This window comes from Acomys minous (genome assembly GCF_964271855.1).
Source record: "Acomys minous genome assembly, chromosome: 7".
NCBI lineage: Eukaryota > Metazoa > Chordata > Mammalia > Rodentia > Muridae > Acomys > Acomys minous.
Genome location: NC_140488.1, coordinates 2817443 through 2838306, shown reverse-complemented (window position 1 = coordinate 2838306; position 20864 = coordinate 2817443). Strand labels below are relative to the sequence as shown.

The 20864-nt window shown below is 39.0% G+C and overlaps 1 protein-coding gene across 1 annotated transcript in view; it reads right to left on the bottom strand.

Moving 5' to 3' along the window:
• Positions 1 to 10403: 10403 nt before the first annotated feature.
• GABRA3 (gamma-aminobutyric acid type A receptor subunit alpha3) overlaps positions 10404 to 20864 on the bottom strand; it is a 173957-nt gene continuing 163496 nt past the window's right edge. Inside the window, exon 10 of the mRNA XM_084788916.1 lies at positions 10404 to 11475. Within this exon, the coding sequence (XP_084645042.1) occupies positions 11137 to 11475 (339 nt within the window). The 3' untranslated portion in view covers positions 10404 to 11136. The remainder of the gene's footprint in view (positions 11476 to 20864) is intronic.

Genomic DNA, 20864 nt, shown 5'->3' with positions numbered 1-20864 from the left:
CAACTAGTTCCTGGTAGGCAACAGGTAGATGGCAGCTCTATCTGTGCAATTTGTTATCATATTTATCACTTTATTTAACTGAACCCTATATTCATCTGTAATTCTTTCATTGTCTCCCAACATATTCAGGGTTAAGATTTTAGGAAAAGTATACGCATCTGTTCACTCAAGAGTCATTTCATTCCGTTTGCTCTATTCTAGGCTCTATACTCATGTCTGTAGATGTGCATAGATTAATAGAAGAGTGGAAAGGAGACTCAAACATCTACCACACATTAGTTGTCTAATATATAATGTCTGTCTGGTAGTAATTCTGGTAGCCCTCCTCCTCTGAATATAGATTTTTCTTTCCCTAGGAAGAATTTTGTTCTCAGGAACAACCAAGATGATTTTAAAAAATCAAACCAAAGAAAGCTATAAATTACCAACTCATATAATTGTGTTGAGAACTGTGATGATACCTTACACTTTGCTCAGATCTGATTACAGCTCAAGGGATAAACACAAGCACGGTAGTCAGTATTTACCCTGCTGGGCACTGGGACTCTGGGATTTCAGGAGCGTTGGCTTTCCCTCCTCCCAGTGCCTAGCTTGCTTCGGGTTGCACCCGAAATGTACACTGCAGCTTTTCTTTATATAAACAATAGGAAAAAAAGATTCCAGACTGCCTTGGGATCAAATACAACTGACTTCAGCTTTGATAAATTTGGTAAGATGCCTACACCATCAGTCCCAATAGGGTCCTTAAAGGTCATGTAGCTCACGATCCTCATTATACAGGTGTACATTTGATACCTAGAGATGGAGGGCACTTATTCCAAGTCAGAAACAGTGTTGGCATTAGACAAAGTATTCCTTGCATATGGAGTAGCAATTAAAATCCCAGTAACCTTCTATGTCTGGTAGCTCATTGAATCATTTAATCACTGTTTGAAACATTTCCTTACTATACTATACTTATGTTATAAAGGTTAAGTGAGTTGTTCAAAGTCACAAATTTGGGTAAAACATGTAGCATGCAACAACCTAATGACCTGAGTTCAGATCCCTGGAATCCATTTAAAGCTGGAAACAATAATGTAGACATCTGTAATCCTAGCACTTCTGCAGTGACGTTAGGGGCATAGACAGGAGAATCTATCTTTAAGCTCATCTGGCATATGCGGCAGTGACCTATAAGAAAGAGACTGTCTAAAGGTAGAAGGTGAGAACAGATATAGGGGGTTGTCTTCTGACTTCATGTGCACTTCTGGAACACCCACACACAAACACACAAACACACAGTACACACGCACACATCCACAACACGCACATATATCGTACATATACATATGATTATACACACTAAAAACATTTTCAATGGTCACATATTAATACTTAAAAAAGGAAATGATAACCTGCCCAAGGTTCTTGCCAAGCTATATTTATCATTGTGGGTCATTCAAAAGAATTGTACCATAACCAGAATCCAAAGCCCTGAGCCTATAATTCATTCCCAGTTGAAATAACCATTGAGCACCAGACCTGGACACCATCTCATATTCATCTTAATCTAGAGATGCCCTATTAATACCACATAAACTTAGAAAAGTTGGGTACGACACCTCACAGGCCACAAGCTCAGCATTAATATGGTGTGAAAAGACTAGAAAGTTTCAGTGTCAACAGGAAATATTTCTGATAGAAATGGTCATCCTGAGTAACTTAAACCAGACCCAGAAAGATACACATGGTATATACTCATTTATAATTGGATACTAGTCCAACATATGTGTCCTCTGAGCGTCTTCACTCAGCAAGGGATTGGGGCAGATGCTGGGACTTGCTATTGGGACTCCAGATGAGAGACGTATGGGAGAATGGGGAGATAGAAGGACCTAGAGGGTCCAGGAACCCTACAAGAGGACCATCAAGGTTGGTGGATCTGGACCTGGAGGGCCCTGCACAAACTGCTGTACCAACCAAGGACCATGTATGCAGGAAACCTAGACCTCCTATTCAGATCTAGCAATGGACAGCTCATTCTCCACAGTTGTGTGGAGAGCAGGCACTGACTCTGACATGAACTCTGGTGCTCCTATTTGATCATGTCCCCTTGGTGAGGTGGCCTGGTTATACTCAGAGGAAGGGGAGGTAGGCTACCCAGATGAGACCTGATAGGCTGTGGTCATATGGTGGGGGAGGAGATCCACTTCTGTCAGAGGTCTAGGGGAGGGGAATAGGGAGGAAGAGGGAGGGAGGGTGTGAACAGGAAGATACAAGGGAGGGGATAACAATTGGGATGTAATCTGAATAATAAAATTTAATAAATAAATAAAAAAGGCTCGATTTCACTGGCTAGTGCTATTTCAAGCAGGATGTCATTAGCTTCATACTTTATTTTAATTAATTAACTAATTAATTTAAATACAACCAGAATACAGATCCCCCCTCTACTCCTCCCAGTCCCCCCAACACACTCGCCCAGTTCCTCCTCCCCCCAGATCCACTCTTCTTCTGCTTCCCTTCAGAAAGTAGCTCAATACTTTGAATAACATTATTAAATATCTTCAAGTCTCCACTGTCAATAGGCAGTAAGGAGCCTAGAATGATCTAAAGCTGTATTTTAGGAAGTGAGATCTACTTGCAGACCTATCATGATATTTTATTTTCTGGAATGCAGAGTCCCAGCCTAGTGTAGATTTCAAGGTCATTTTGAGACTATGATTAAAAAGCAGACTGCAGGGAAAGTAGTCAGTGCTGTTAATACATTCCTTGTACTTGCTGCTCATTTTATTTGAAGTTTATTTATATCAAAAAGGGACTGTGAGCAAGAAGATGTGTGTAACAGTGAAGCTGGAGACAGTATGAAAGGATGGGAAATTCTAAGATACTGGGTCTGAAGGAAGTTGACTGGCAACAGTGACATCAATAACTCTTTCCCTCAAAGCATCTTATGTGTGCTGCTATCATCTTTGTAATCTAACCTTCTAAGATCACAAGTCAGCCTTCCAGTGACACGTGACCATGTTATTCGATAGATGACAACCTGCCTTTCATATCACTTCCTCAGGTCCTGGGCTATTATATTTACCATCCTAATCATTATCCTAGACAGTTTTGACAAATGAATTTAGCTACATAACTAACTTTTCTCTCTCAAATATCTAGGTCTTTGTGTATCCTGTTGTCAGTGTTCTTTCCTGCCTGAGCAATTTTGCATTATCCTTTAAAGATCAGCTCACACTTTATTGTATTCAATACATTTTTTGTGTATGTTGTATGCATTTGGGCATGTACTTGGGGTTGTGGTCTCCTGTGTGTAAGTGAGAAGGACAGCAACAAAACCTGGGAATCGTCCTCTATCACTCTCCATATTTTATTTGTTTATTTATGTATTTATTTATTTGGTTTGTTTATTTCTGAAACAAGGTCACTTACTGAACCTGCAGAATCTGTCTCCTCCCCCTGCTATGGGTAAAAACATGTACCTGCCTTTTCTGTGTATGTTGAGGATCCACATTCACTGAGCATCAGTGTCCTTAAGGACTGAGCTATATACACAGCTGCTCTTTTGAGTTTTGACTATAGCTTTGGTCATACTCTGTGGTATACTTGGACAACTCCCCATTACAACGCTTAAGCTGGTGGGACACTAGAAGAAAATCTGATGAATATTAGGTTAGAGTAGAGTGGATGCACATGACATGGCTAAACATGTGCATGTATGACAACTGAGGGACTGGCAGGAGTCAACCAGATGAAACTGGGAAGGAAGGAACATTATACACAAAGGAAACAACTTGTGTGAAGTCCATGAGACAGTGATTTTGGATAAAAGAGGCTGAGAAATAAGCAAAAGCATACCACATGAGACTTTTAAGGGCAGCAATACATTTCAGATTTATTCTATGTTGAGCAAGATGCCATCAAAGGGCATTTTATCCATCTTACACCCATCAGAGTGGCTAAGATTAAAATCTCAAGTGACGCCACATGCTGGATAGGATGTGGAAAAAGGAGAACACTCCTTCATTGCTGGTGGTAATGTAAACTTGTACAACCACTTTGGAAATCTATCTGGCGCTTTCTCAGAAAAACTGGCAACAGGGCTTCCTCAAGACCCAGCTATTCTACTCCTTGGAATATACCCAGAAGATGCTCCACCACACAACAAGGACATATGCTCAACCATGTTCATAGTGGCCTTATTCATAATAGCCAGAACCTGGAAACAACCTAAATGTCCCTCAGTTGAAGAACAGATAAAGAAACTGTGGTACATTTACACTATGGAATATTACTCAGCTATTAAAAACAAGGAATTCCCGAAGTTTGTGGACAAATGGATTGAACTAGAAATGATCATGAGTGAGTTAACCCAGAAGCAGAAAGAGTCAAATGGTATATACTCACTTATATCTGGACACTAGCCCAAGGGGCATGTCCCATGAAAGTCTTCACTTACCAGGAAAGTGAGACAGAGGGGAAGACATCCTATTGGGACTCTAGGTGCAAGAAGCATGGGAGAATAGGGAAACAGAAGGATCCAGAGGGTCCTAGAAATCTCTAAGAACATTATGATGGACGGATCTGAGCCCAGGGGTTCTGCTCAAACTACTGCACCAACCAAGGACAATACATGCAGTAAATATCAAACCCCTACTCTGATCTACTCAATGGACAGGACATGCTCCATAGTTATGTGGAGAGTGGGGACTGACTCTGACATGAACTCTGGTACCCCATATTTGACTACCTCCCCTTGCTGGGGAGGCCTGATGTCACTCAAAGAAAGAATAAGCAGACTACCAAGATGAGACTTGATAGCCTATGACCATATAGTGGGGGAGGAGGTTCCCCTCAGTCTTAGACCTAGGGGAGGGGAATAGGGTGAAAATGGGAGGGAGGGAGGAATGGGAGGATACAAGGGGTGGGATAACAACTGAGATGTAATCTGAATAAATTAAATTTAAAAAGGGCATTTTACAGGCAAGTGACATACTAAGGATTTTAGTTTTAAAAGGCATGCCTGTAGTAATCAAGGTGACACATCATGATGAAAGTTTAGATAATGGAAGTGGGAAGGAGAGGGTATAATATGGAATTTAGGTTGCAAGGCATTAAGATGCAAGAAAGACATGTGAAGAATATTGCCTAAAGTTGTTGTTGTTGTTGTTGTTGAGCATCTGGTTGAATAATTCCTCTATTAAATGATAAGGGAACAATCAAGAGAAGTGTGAGTGTGTGAGTGTGTGTGTGTGTGTGTGTGTGTGTGTGTGTGTGTGTGTGTGTGTGTGTTGTAAGTGTTTAATGGGGGTTCCTCTCAACATATAAAAATAATTCATTTGAAAGAAATAGTTTAAAGTTATCAGTTTGGCAGTTATCAACATAAAAGAGGTGTGGTGGTTTTTATGCACACATATAATCCTTGGGCTTTTTTTATATTTCTTTTCTTCACTGTTCACTGGTCTTCAATCTTCAGTGTTTCCTAACATAGGGCAGTAAAAACTCAGATAGTTTCTACCAGTTTTCTTTAGGACATTTGTCCTTAGGGAGACACTCTCTCAGAGATAGTCTATTTCAGAAGCCAGATATTATGTCATATAATATTCAGGTGAATTGTCCTACATGAGTTTGTCATTAACTCTTTATGGATCATTTGCTAGGAAGGTGACTTAAGATTCTGACCCCTTCATCAGGCATTCAACTTTTGTCCTTCTGAGTAGAACTGGAGTCTGGGAACTAATATGCCTACAGCTCAGTGCCAACAGCCCAAGGCCTTTCCAAGGAAAAGATTATTTGGTCTTAGACACTCCAGTTTAAAAGTCACTCCACATTTGCTTGAACCCCATTGTCAGTGGCTCCCTGGTGTGCTCTTTAGACTTCTTATCCTATGGATAAGCTAGAGAAGAGTTGTTTCACTTAGAGGTGGTTTGTCATACAAGAGATGTAGCCTAAAGCCATCAGGAGACATCGGATCACTCAGGGTCAGGGTGAAGAAAGAAAGAAGGAAACAAGAACACCACAGGGAGCCATAGACTTAAAAGGAAAGGGAGAGTTTAGCAGACTTTTAAAAAACGCAGAAGGATGGTTCTCTGGAGAGTGTGATGCCATGGAACCAGAGTAACTTTCAAGGATAAAGCAGTTGTGAACAGCATGAAATGCTGCTGACAGGTCAAGGAAGATGAGTGGAGAAAGCCTTTAGGCTTTAAGAAGGAGGGCAGTGGTAAGGCAGTGAGAGCAGTCTCAGTGAGTTCAGATGGCAAAATTCTTTGAAAAGAGAGCAGAGAAGCACAAAGCAGGGGCTGGCCTTAGGCCCAAGAGAGGTCTTTCTCCTGTGATAAAGATGTGGTACCTGCATATTGCAGGTCTCTACTTGATAAGAAGGCCAAGAAGTTCTTTTCTGAGGATTTATTTTCTGTCCTGGGGTAAGAGTTCAGAGGGCAACACAAAAGGAAGTATGTTTTATCTCTAGTCTGTTATCAATGTCCCTCTAATCTTACCAACTTCACACTGTAGCTTTTGTCATGTACGATTGCTGCTAACTAAGCCATACTTTCACAGGTGAGACCTGTACCTCAGGGCAAGGGTGTGAGGGTGAAGGTAGAGATCTAGACAGACCATTGATCTATCTATCTATCTATCTATCTATCTATCTATCTATCTATCTATCTATCTATAAATATGTCTAGGTTTCTCCTCTCCTGGACTTTACTTAGCATTTAATAAAAATTCATTTGAAGCAGTCAAGTTATCTAGTTTTGTTACAGAATTTTTTAAAAGAGTGTTTTGCTTCTAGAGTGGGCTGGTGTGAAGCAATGGCAGAGTCAGGATGGGGCCCAGGATCTGGTAACAATTGGAGGTAGAGCATGTTCACCAAAGCAGCTATTAGAAAGAATACTATACTGACTTGGATGTATCATAATATTAATTGACTTTTTTAGGTAGTCCTGGCTGTCCTGGAACTCACTATGTAGGCCAGACTGGCCTCAAACTCACAAAGATCTGCCTGCCTCTGCCCCTGGAGCACTGGGACTAAAGGTATGAACCACTGTGCCTAAATTTACTAATAGGGAAACTAAGAGTCAACTTAGAGGAATATTTGGCTCAAGTCAGTAGAAGTAAGGAGATTTAATTGTGGCTGAAATCAAAGTACCTCTTCTTGGTGCTTTATCCGGGATACCAGATTATTGGATCTGAAGGAGAAGAAAAGGAGATTAGGTCCATGTTATCCCTACCATTTGTCATACGATAGACATGGTGGCCATTACCTTAAGTGTAACATTTCAGTAACAGAAAGACAAGTGAAATGTGACCTTACCAATAAGTGAGTATAAGTATACCTCATATGTGAAGGGTAAAGTAAAAGAACAAAACTGTGATGGTTAATGTTAGTTGCTAGTGTGACAGAAAGTAGAATCATTTAGGAGATGACCTTTGGGAGTGGTTGTGGGAGGGTATCTAAACTGCCTCAATTAACATGGGAAGGTCTGCCCACTATGGGTGGGAGCATTCCCTGGCTGGGATTCTGAGCATTTAAATGAAGAAAGCGAAGTGAGCTGTGTGCATACATGCATGCATACATTGCTCTTATTCCTGATTATGGATATGATTCAAGCCCTTGCTGCCTAGACTTTTCTGTCATGATGTACATTGACGTGGAGCATTTTATCATTGAATCACATGAAAACAAAACAAAAAACCACCACCAGCAACAACAACAAAACAAAAACAAAGGCAATAACATAGCCCAAACATAAACAAAGCCCCAATCCCAAAATGTAGGTTTGATTTTGATAATCATTCACCTATGTGCGTTTGTCACACAATCATATTTTATACTTTAAACATGTATAATTTAAAGGCCAATACAAGGCAGAAAGCAGTTTCATCAGCAAATGCAGATACCTCTAACCTCACTGTAATATATAGTCACATGATTGACATGCTATGTGAAGGGAAGCTGTGTAACAAGAAGCCATTGAAATCTGGGACCCTCTTGAGAGAAAGTCCCAAGATTGTATCTTCCTGTACCCTTCCTATGATATTCACCTACTACTGGACCTTTTGCAAAGAGGTTGGGTTCTAGGGTGTCTCGATCCCAGCCTTCCCAAACCCAGCCTCTGAAGGAGTCAGTAGGTATGCCTGAGGTTTCAGAAGAGCCTGCTACTCAGCCATGCCTTCCTACCTGCCTGCAGGTCTTTAGGAAGAGGAACTAATGGATTATTAATGAGGTGTCCACGTTTACACCCACAGAGGAACAAACAGAGACTTAATTAGGAAAAAGCTATTTAAAGTGCCTTAAAACAGTGCATGTTTATTAGCACTGGATTGTTCTCAGAGTTGTGTCAGAGGGTTGCATATTATATTTGTTTCTACTGGCATCTACTGATCAAGGCAAAACATCTACTTTCTCCAACCCTACCATTAAGAAACCTCCTCCATAAGGTTCTGATATAGATTAGTAGTTGCTCATCCAGTAAACATTATTGTGCACCTCCCATATGCTAGGGGGCACTTAGACCCTGGTACACTCAATGCTGTAAGGATCTCCTAGCCTTCTATTTTTTTGCTCTTATTTTCTCCCTCCTTTTATTTCTTTCCCTGCTTTCTGCTCCTCTTCCCCATCTTCCCCACCTCTCTGTACATTCCCATTCCCAGGGGCCAGTTTAATTTCTCAAGTGTATCTTGTGAAATTACTTTTTAGATTTCTCATACCACTATGAAAAAGAAAGGTAGCATGCATTGCCTAACATGGTTTATCAATCAGTTGTTCTCTACCACTTTGCTTGAAGTATTGCTGGATGGAAACAATACTCACTGGAAAGGGAAAAGTGTCTAAAACTGCAATAAAAATACCGTAGATTCTCAGGACTTGGTGGATTCAGCAGAGAAGCAGTGTAGGTGTTCCTTTTTCTTTCATGTTGGGCAAGGTTGCCCTTGAGTCATTCAAAGCTGTGTTTTCACACAGGATCCATTTTGGATCACTGTACCAAACCTCATACCCTTTTCCAATATATTCTAATGGTGTTAATAAGTGGAAAGTTCAGGGTGCCAAAGTAGATGTCAAAGTGAAGAATGTAGTTTGTACTGTCTGTAAGACTAATAGCAATGAATGAAAGCATTCAGCACAAGTACAATTCATAAAGAGTTTAATAAACAGCCGCTAAACATTGCACCAAAGCATTTGGAAACACAATTTCTACATAGAGGCAAAGGTTAGGCTTCCACTCTAAATTCCTTAAGACAATCATTAACAGCCCCCATCCCACCCCCCATCCCCACACATCCACAAGACTACACTCTTCTAGTCATAAGTTTACCTACAGACACAGTCGTAAGAGTAATGGGACTGGCATGCATTATCCCAACAATGGCAAGGAAGCAGGGGCTAAGGGAAAGATGAGTTAAAGGCAACCAGCAGCTAATGATATACCCCTTAGGAGCTTTGTTCAGCGGGTGGGCAGGGAGGATTTGCTTGTGGTGCTGCTTGTGGCTTTATCTTGGACCTTCTGGATACTCTAGACTAGTTGAGCTGTTCAGATCCAAGTGGCTGGGGCTGTTGCATTAAACAGTCTCATTCCTTTCAGTCATTACTACTTGAAGTGATCTTCTTGGGTAATGTATTGTCACCTTTCTAGTGTCCAAACTGTCTTCATGACCAGAGGGGCCACTATAGTAGTGCTGATTCTAAGGTCAGAATAGCCCTGGATTCTCAGTTATTCCCTCATTTTGGCTTTTAGAAATGGGTATGGGATAATTCTTTATTAAAGACATTTGTAAGAAGTACAAGCAAATTATTCAAACTTCTGGGACTACTTTATAAAAATTATGTCTATTCTTTTTGTTCACATTTAAGAACAAATAAGATCAAATGGCTTCTAATACATTATAAAATTGGTAATAAAGTTAATGATTTAATTGACTCAAAAATAAGTAGAGATATTTTTATGAATCTGCAATTCACCTCTCATTACATTGGCATCCAAAGCATGTATGAAGTCCTTGACATAATGGGAACAAAGTGACTGGGCCTGAAAGAGGGCACTATATGTACAACGTGGAAGGAAAATGTGACTTTCCCCTTTTTGTGGCCCTTTCTTTTGAGGAAGATTTCAGCACTCAACCACTACCAACCATCTTATTCCATATACTATTTAACTAATTCCCTTGGCAGGGAGGTGAGCTTCTCATATTCCCCGTCTTTGAACAATTCTTGTGTAGGCATTTGATTGAGATCAGTTTATGTATACATGTACCTTTTTCATTTAAAAATTTAAAAACCTGTTTGTTCATTTTTCCCAGAAGAGTTTGCAGTCAGCCATGAATCCAAAATAAGCAATACTCAGCTGGCTATAAAGGGCTCAATGTTATTGAAGCAAGGGGACTTTCCTTGAGGAGCTACTTTCCCGAGGTGCTGGCTGAAACTACAGTAGAGCCCATCGTTTTAATGTTGGAAAGACTCAGTGAGTTCTCTCTCTCTCTCTCTCTCTCTCTCTCTCTCTCTCTCTCTCTCTCTCTCTCTCTCTCTCATTCTCTCTCATCATACATGTTTGATAGAGGTGAGCCTCAGTTATTCCTGCTGACCTCCAAGGCAAGAAACAATTTAGGGGTTACTTCAGAAGTTTCCACAGGCTTCTCCTCATTCTACTAGTTCATCTGCCCTACTAAGCTCTGTTCCGAGCATGGGAGGAGTCAGATAGACAAGATTATATGAGACAGCCTAAGCTGACTCCGTAGTGTCAGAACTATCCAATGAAGCCTTGCCAAGAAAGTTCCTGGAACTTAACAGCCTGGACCTCACACAGCCAAGGTTTCCAGTAGAAGAAGTAGAGTCTCCTGTCTTTCTTCAATGGGCAGAATGAAATTAAACACATGCAGTGCCATCAGCTGGGGGAGACTGGCATACTAAAATGAGAAACTGGACACATGGCAGTGTTTGGCTCAATCCAAGCAATGTTCAAGGGAAAAGTCATTTTTCGGTTGTTACATTTTCAACGAGGATCATAAATATGAATTGAGAAAGTGATTATACTCAGTTTGGAACAGGGTTGAAAAGAAACATGAACCACATGACAGGAGAGAGCCCTGCATTGGGGGTTTGGACGATTCATGGGGTATACAGTGCTCTGGTTGCAGTGCTGCCACTACTATCTACTGTTTGCGGATCATGCCCTTGATAGCTGATTCCCGGTTCACATATGTAGCCCAATAAACAAGATTGAATATGGCAAAGAGGACAGGAAAGATGATGCGGGAAATTTTGTCAACCTTGCTGACACTATTGTAGGTCTTGGTCTCAGCAGGGCTGTCCTGCACATAAGTGGCCTTGGGTGAAGCAATTACTGTTGGAGTTGAAGAAGCACTGGGCGCAGCAGCACTCTTGGAGATGGTGGAGAATTCAGTATCCTTGGCCAGGTTGATAGGATAGGTGGTCCCCACGATGTTGAAGGTGGTACTTGTTTTCTTTGTTGGGGCTGTTGGTGTTTTCTTCTAGAGCCAGGAAAAAGAGGAGAAGTGGGGAGAATAAAACAAACAAAAGATGAATTCACAGCACCAAGTACCTCTGGACACTGTAGGGAGGAAGAACCATGAGGGGCATTACAGAACCAAGTAGTCAGGTATAGGGAAAGTGTTTGGAAAAGAGAAAACTTGCATTTTAACTATGCCAGGCTGCCCCAACTGTCACTTTGGCACAGTGAGTCTCAATTGAGGGGTTGCCCACAATCTGGGTTGGCTTTTGAGCCTGTCTGTGAGGACTTGCCTTCATTATTCATTGATGTAGATGGGTCTAGGTTGCTGTGGGCATCACTATTCTTTTAGCACATGGTCCTAAACTATATGAGAAAGCTATCTAAGCCTGGGCCTATCAAAGCAGATCAGCCAGCAAGCAGCATTCCTTCATAGTTTTTGCTTCAAGCTTTTCCTTGAGTCCTTGCTCCAGCTTCCATCAGTGACGGAGTATGACTAGGAAGTGAAGCCAAATCAACTCTTTCCTTCTCTTAATTTGCTTTAGTTAAGTGTTTTATCACCACATGTGAACAGAAACTGGAATATTAGCTTTTAGTTATGTGTCTTTGGATAAATCTCTGTTCCTTTGTAAGCTTCAGTTTCCTTATTTGTAAACTGAAGCTGAGAATTACTGGCAGATTGGCGAGAGGAGCAGGAGAGAATGGCAGTGAGAATTGTTAGAGATTTTGTGATTTCATCCCTCACAGTGACCCACTTGGTGACATTATTCCCCTTGATATGTAAGTCAGCCTCAGATTAAATGGCAGAACACATACTACGAATCCAAGTTCCTAACTTTTTTCCATAGATAAACTATGCTGCTTTCTATAGCACAAGATACTCTTGGTTACCCGAGGAGAAAAACTCCAAAAGGCTGCAACCATCAAGGGGCACACCTCCTGTGAAGAAGAGAGCTTGGTGAATCTGCAAAGTCATTCTGGCTTAAAGATCATAATAAATACTATGGAACGTCTGCATGCATCATCACAACAACATGCTACCCACATGCACTATAAAGGTGTTTAGCAAAGTAAGGAGTGTATAAAGGTTTTCAACTCCTGTCAGGCTGCTGGCAGGAGCCACAGCCTCCCCACAAAGCTGAAGAAATGGCCTCTTCTGATCAGCAAAAGCAAAGACAGTTAGAAGCTTGTTATGACATTGTCTTTTGGGGACCCTTTCAGCACAAACTATCCCCCAAAACCACAAAGTGTCTCCTCTCTCTCTCTCTCTCTCTCTCTCTCTCTCTCTCTCTCTCTCTCTCTCTCTCTCTCTCTCTCTCTCTCACACACACACACACACACACACACACATACACACACACACATGCTCATGCTTATGTGGTGTTGCACTGGTATGGTCATCGTGCAAAACAAAGGAGACAATGCTAACTGCAGCCCGAGGCAGTTGTCTAGTTCAAAACCTACAAACTCTTCCCATGTCTTCCTTCCAGCTCTTCCTCAGACACACCAGTCTCTTTCTTGACTTTTCTCAGAACCTAGAATTAACTTCTTTACTTTCTCAGTTCTTTACATATTTCCTTTCTAAGTTTTTCTGTTCCTGTTTTCTTTTTTACCTCATTCCCCTTGTCTCTTTTGCTTCCTTCAGAATTCTTATCACTTTTAGCTTTCTGCCATTAGACCACAGTACCATTTACTTTCCTGATCCAAGTAATCACCCTTTTACAACACTGATTGAATATCAACAGGGCCAAAATATGCTAGATATTTAGGGTTAAGTGGAAAGGCTGGAAGTTATGCTTCAGTCCCTTTTCCCTACATGCTCACAGTCTATTGTTGAAGAGAGCCTTGTGAACATGTGATTGTCATAATGTGTAACTTGAGTCCTAACTGTAAGTGCAGCCATCATGGGAAAGGCAGCTCAAAGAAGGCTATGAGGTTTCTAGTTCCTGTATTTCAACTTGAACAGGAGTCACTGGATGATAATACAGCAAAGGCTGTACATGGGCCCAGAACACTGGTGAGGGATGACAAGGGGTTTTCTGTGGCTGAATCACAGTTAGCGTGGCAAAAATAAAGGGGGTTGCGGGAGTTGTAGGTGCAGAAATAAAAGGCCAGTTCTTAAAAGGCCACACTCTGCCTGCCTATGTTAGCATCAGTGTTCTCAGTTGGGGGCAGAGAATGTTAGGGAATGAGAGGAGCAAGCATGTGCAAGATAAGGGGGTGTTCATTTAAGTAAATAAACAGTCTGACTAATAAGACATTTCAAAAGCAGCATTTTTCTTTCTGTTGGAAGATTGTAGTCACATTGTTCCAAGCAGAAGGGGCACAGAATGCAAAGCCTTCTAAGAACCTTATAAATGCTTTAAATACTACATGAGGCTCACTTATAATTAGCAAAGTCATTGTGTGAATAGATTCCTGCTGTTAAGTGCTTTTGCTATTAAATAAAATAGTGCTTTACTTGTTTGCCTGCTTATTAACTTGCTTAGTAATTTCTTTTTTACATGGGTAGACAAAAAAAAATATACCACCACCAACAAGAACAAGAAAAACCAGAAAAGGAAAAAACACTACCCTGACTTTGCTAAAAGCTTTTACAAGCCATTTCACTTAGTCATCTTATAAGCTGGTTATGACTAGGTCTTTGAAATAATCACTTGGGACAATAAACATTTTGTTTGCCTCCACAGCCACTTTACATTCTATAGGGAAAGAGAAGGAGCAGTTGATTTAATCACAGATTATTTAAATGGTAAAGTAAAATTACCTTTTAGTTTCTCTCACCATTTCCAACATGACATATTTTAATCATTAGCACATTTCTACCTACATTGTCAGAAAGGGAATGAAAGTGAACATTACAGCATAGAGCAGGAAGTAGAGAAGGTGTCCTTTAATGAGTGGAGAATTTTATGTTTTGTGAAATAAAAAGTACAGGGGTGGAAAGGAGATAAAACAGAGTGAGGGTGAGAGTGATCAAAATGCATTTTATGTTTTGTGAAATAAAAAGTACAGGGGTGGAAAGGAGATAAAACAGAGTGAGGGTGAGAGTGATCAAAATGCATGGACACAAAAACAAAATTGTCAAAAAACAACATTTAAATAATAAAAATAAAAATAGCAAATTTTACCATAATTTAAAATTTAAACATCTATCTATATGTGATAGCTTTAGTTGTCAACTTGGAAAAATCTGGAATCACTTGGGAAGACAGTGTCAACGGGAGACTACCTGGATCAGGTTATTCCATGGGCAGTCCATTGTGGGAATTGATATGGATGGCACTGCTCTCTAGGCGTGAGACCTAAATTGAATTATGGTACAGAATATGGAGTGAGCGGTATGCATGGATGCATTTATTTCTCTTTGTTCTTGACTATGGCTGTGATGTGACTGGTAGCTTCACATTTTTGTTCCCTTACAGTGTTGTCCCTACAGTGCTAGGCTGTAACCTAGACTTGTGAACTAACTGTGATGTACATCTACATTTATTTGAATAATATAATGAACCATATTGCTCTAATTCTGCCTATCAAACTTTAAATATACATACTATATTGTTTATGATAGTTACTTTATGTAATATATTTGTATATGAAAAATTGTATAATGAATCAAAGACCTGGCCCTCAGAAAACTGAAAGAGAATACTTAGAGAAAGATTAATTATAACAAAAGACAATTTGAGGATGAGAAAATAGTTCAGTGAGACCTGAGCTAACACCCTTAACACCCATGTGTTCTGGGAAAGCTGCAGAAGAGCCCCCTGGGGCTTGCTGGCTACACAGTCCAGTTGAATTGGTGACATCTAGGTTCAGTGAGAGACTCTATCTTAACAAATGAGGAAAAGAATGATAAAGGAAGGCAGATCAATTTATAGGGATTAGTTGGGCGTATAGAAAGGAGGAAAATGCAGATGGAAGGCCAGCTTCCTGAAAGAATGGGAGATCCCTAAAGTATCCATGGGGAATTATCCAGTTTCAATTTATTATAGCTTAGAATAAAAGAATGGAAAGATTCAGATACTACCAGTGTTTTGAAGAGATTAAAGAAACACAAGAAATGGACTTGAACTTTATATGATGGTTTCTGCACTCCCTAGAAAGACAGTAAAAGAAATAGTTAAAATAAAATTTATATTAGGAGGCTAAACATATGGCTAAGCAGCTATGCTTGTGGAAGAGTCAAGTTCAGTTCTGAGCAATCACATCAAGAAGTCAGCTCACAACTGCCTATAACTCCAACCTCCAGGGGAGTCGAACACCCTCTGCAGTACAGGCCACAAGTAATGCACACACATATGTATATACACACAGAGGCACATGCATAAACACACGCATAATCAAAATAAGGTAAATCTTTAAAATTATTTAAATTTACTTTTATAGAAAAAATGTATATTGAAACAGAAAAGGCCTACAGATACTGATTTAAGGGTCAGGATAACTTAAGTATACAAGCTTTTAAAGAAACTCCTAACCTTCTTCAACCTGTTCATAGCTGTAATTTTCTAGCAAAAATAAAACCAAAAAATCTTCCTTGTACTGAAGTGACTGGAGAGTCCATGGGTGCTGGTAAGTGAATGTAATCATAATTTACTGTAACTATGCCAGGTAAAGAAATAAAAAATAGAGAAATCAGATTTTGAAAGTCTCCATATGTTATTGAGCTACTAAATATTTCAAAATTGTCTATTAGATGGTAGTTGTCTGGTGCATGCTGGAGATGCAACAGTGCATGATAAAACGTGATCTCTGTCGTCAAGTACAGATCCTACAGGAGGGGACCAATACATACAGCCATTCTGGGCAACGAGAACTAGAGCTGAGCCACAGAAGAAAGGTCAGTGCAGAGTAGGATTGCTAATGCTGGCTATAAAAAGGATCATTTAAAAAGTGACTCAGGACGTGACTAAGAAAGAACAAAGTGCTAAAAGATTTAAACAAGCAAGCTTCAAGAGAGACTAATAATCACAAAGCATTTTGTGTTTGGAAAATGAGTGACTTGTTCAAGGTTAACTATGCATTGAGAGGAGTGAATGAAAACTTTAAGGGGAGATTTCAAAACCGAGTGTGACAATACATGCCAGAAATTCCATCTGCTTTGGAGATTTAGGTAGTAAGAGAACTAGCTGAATGTCAGCCTCGGTGACACAGCAAGATTCCATGCCAGAAAAAGAGGGGGCCATGTGTATATATAATGCACACTCTTAACTCAGAACCAATTTTTTATTATGCTTTCATGTGCTAGAACTAATTGTAGAATTGAATTAATATTTGCTCTTAGTCTCTTAATTTTAAACTATCATTTCTGACTTCATAGAGTTTTTCTGATTCTTAATTCAAAAATCATCCCCTGACAACCTTATGTATTTGAATTTTCATTCAAATCTCAGAGGACAGCATCTTGAGAGATTAGAGTTAAAAGAATCCTATAAATTATCTTCAAGAGTCTCTGTCAGGCCAGGTCAATGTTAGTCCATTGAAGAATTTGTTTGACTTCAATTGGTCAACCAATTATATCAGCATAATTGTACTACTTTAAGTATTTTCTGTTCATCACAGAGCCTAATAGAACAGTAATCAACGAGTCTAAAGTGATGGCTGAGTAGTTAAAAATACTTGCTGTTTTTGCAGAGGAACTAGCTTCAGTTCTTAACAACTAGATGTTAGCTAACAATTCTAATCCCAAGACATCTGGTGCTCTCTTCTGCCCTCTGGGGAGAACTGCATGAATCAGTGCATTTAACTAACCATGCACATAAAATGAAAATAAAATATTTTAAATATTTAATCAAGTATGTTGATAAATTCTACACCATTTTCTGTTCTATTAGTTTATTAACCTTTTATTGGAGGTCAATTTATTATAATTTCTCTTTAGTGAACTTAAACTATATCAGTTATTGGGCTAACTTTTCTGAAAATATCTATTTAATAATACATTCTGGAATTTCCTGCTTATCAGACCTGGGACATCTTTACTCATTGGAACCTTTTTAAGGTTTTGTATCATTTTATTTTAAAGATGAACTTTCTACAGCAGAGTTATAGTCTCAAACCCTAAAGCTTCATTTTTGTGAAACTGGAGTTTTATAACCTTGATACCAAAATGTAATTATAATCAGATTATGGTGATTACAATAATGTCTGTTGATTTATGGTTCTGGTCAAAAATAGAATTTCAACAAGTGGAGAAGCAATGATCCTTATCTTTGAGCACAATATTGAAAGTAGTATCATCCTAGAATTAAATTTGATCACTGAATATTGACAAAGAATGGAAAATGAATGGTATAGCCCCAAATGGGCACACGAAGCCTCCCCCTATATAATATAGAGAGTGCTTTCCAGTGGGAAAACTTCTGCTACTTAGAGGCAGAATCATTACATGGAGTAGTACCCATGAGAGTTTATATAGACAGAAAATTATGAAGACTACAACTCACTTTCAAGTACTCACCACTGTCCTAATCACCCTCTAAGTCACTTCCTAAAAGAATGTTTCCACACATAATAGATAGTAAAGAGTTGTTCTATTGCAACTTAAAGTAATAACTGATGCAAAATTTGCTGCATGAGGGAGTAAGATAAGCAATAATGATTGTTGGAGAATACACAAGAGAAACATGGCATGAAAACAAGTTGTGAAAGATCATGAAATAAATGTAAGTCAATTGGGCTGGAGGAATGGCTCAGTCAGTAAACTAGCTGCTATGAAAGCACGAGGACCTAGGTTTTATACTCAAAATCCATTAAAAAAATCCTGGGATAGAATCAAGTGCCTGTAATCCCAGCACTAATGAGATTATCAGGGCTCACTGGCTAGTAAATATAGCCAAATTAGTGAACTTTTCATTCAGTGAGATACTCTGTCTCAAAAGGTAAGGTGTGTACATGATTGAAGAAGATATCAGGAATTGTTGACAATAATCAGAGACATAGAAGATAAGCTTGAGAAAATGACAATAAGATTAAAGGAAGAATAATAGAGTTAAAATTATTTTTAATAGAGTTAAAATTATTATAGAAGATCTCAGAAATCTCTATGGCATACATCAGTGGTACTTTTAGGAAAAGAACAGAATGAATCTTTGATATCAATAAAACTCTTTTTTATACATTAAAATCCAATAATTTACAGCTTTTAGAAGAAAATACCAGTTAATTTTGTGTCCACCTATTTTGCTGAAAAATTTTTATCAGCAGTATGAATTTTCTAGTGAAATCCTTCAGGGACTTTTATATATAAAACTGTATCATCTGCAAATAAAGATACTTTGAATTTCCTATTTGTATTTCCTATTTTTTGCTTGATCTCTTTCAAGTATTAGGTTGAACAGAAGTAAGGAAAGTGAAGATTCTTATTTTATTTTAATGGAAATTATTTCATGCTTTCTCCCATTAGGATGATGTTGGGTAGGGGGCTTCCTGTATATTGACTACTGTGTGAGAGATGCCTCCTATATCCCTATTCGCTTTAGGACTTTCAACATGGTGGATGTTGGATTTTTGTCAAAGGCTTCTTTTGAATCTAATGATATGAGCACATCATTTCTGTTCTTTAGTTTATTTATATAGTAGATTACATTTACTGATTTAAATATGTCAAACCATCCCTGCATCTCTGGATGAATTTTCTCTGAATATGGTAGATGATCTCTTTTGGAATTACTTTTTATTTGTGTGTATAAGTATTTTATTGAGATTTTTTCATCAGTATTCATCAGGGATATTTCTTTATACTTTTTTGGGGGGTTGGATCTTTGTTTGATTTTTGTATCATGGTAACAGTGCCTTCTGAAAAGGAACTTAGAAATGTTCCTTCCTTTCCTGTTTTGCAGAAGACCACACACACATCTAAGAATATTTGACAATACAAATTGTTCTTTTGGGTTTAAAAGCAAAAGAGTACAAAAATGTTCAGTGGATGGATAAGGGCAGATGGATTTGGAAAGAACTAGGGAAGAGTGATGAATATTTTCAAAACACATTGCAACTCTCAGAGAAGTAATAAAATCCATTATAAGTGCATGTAGTGTAAAATAAGTTGACTTCACAAATGAAATGTATATTTATTTACATGGATATCTATACCATAAAAACAAGTGTTCTGTGATATGAGAAATTTCATTTGCCTCTATTGTTGGATAACACCATTCAGTGCCAACACTGAAAATAGAAAGTGATTCTTAAAAGTCTTAGAGAAAGAGTATGTGAGTATAGACTACCAACACAAGTACAATTCAGTACAGAGACATTTGAGGGGTATTTTGCACATGCAAGAGTGTGGGAAATATGGCAAGCATAAAAATGTAACAACTAGAAAAAATACAATAATAAAACAAACAAACAACAACAACAACAACAACAAAACACCGACGATTGAGTAGATGGAAGAAATAGAGACAGTTTTACACCAAAGTAAGTAAGTTCTGTTCAGGTAAGGAATTACAGTCTGTTTCAAAGATTGGTAACTCAGCATTCTTTTTTATGATTTTTTTGAAGAGCAATTATTGGATTATATTTCTAGTCCTTTTTTGAATACTATAATGTACATTATGGTGATCTAAATAGTTATGGCCCCCATTGACTCATATATTTGAATACTTAGCCCATAGGAAGTGGCACTATTAGGAGGTGTGGCCTTGTTGGAATAGGTGTGGCTTTGTTGGGGGAAGTGTGTCACTACATGGTGGACTTTGAGGGCTCAGAAGCTCAAGCCAGTTCACTCCCTGCTGCCTGCAGCTCCAGATGTAGAGCTCTCAGCCAACCTCTCCAGAACCATGTCTGCCTGCCTGCTGCCATGTCCCCCACCATGGTGATCATGGACTAACCCTCTGAAAGTGTAAGGCAGCCACAATTACATATTTTCCTTTGTAAGAGTTGCTGTGGTCATGGTGTCTCTTCACAGCAATAGAAACCATAACTGAGACATACATTTAGGTCTCGATACCTCAATTCATACAAACTATGAAATGATAATATATTTGATCTCATTCATGGTTCATTCCTATCAATCGAGTTTGTCTTGTCTCTGTTCTTTATCTACCTATTTAGCCAACATGTCTTCAGCTTTCATTCTGATTCAGATGTTATGTCAAGATGAAGATAAGCTCCACTATTCAACATGTTCACAACTCAATAATGAGACAAATGAGTAATTTTAATAGAACTAGATTATTTTAATATCAGAGTACTCACACAGAGGCAAGCCAAATATATCTCCATGACTCATGACAGGCTCGACAGAGGAAATAATATTTTAGTTGGGTTTGAAAGACTGAGTAGGGGGCAGGAGAGGTGACTCAGAGGTTAAAAGCACTGTCTGCTCTTCCAAAGGTCCTGAGTTCAATTCCCAGCAACCACATGGTGGCTCACAACCATCTGTAATGAGATCCAGTGCCTTCC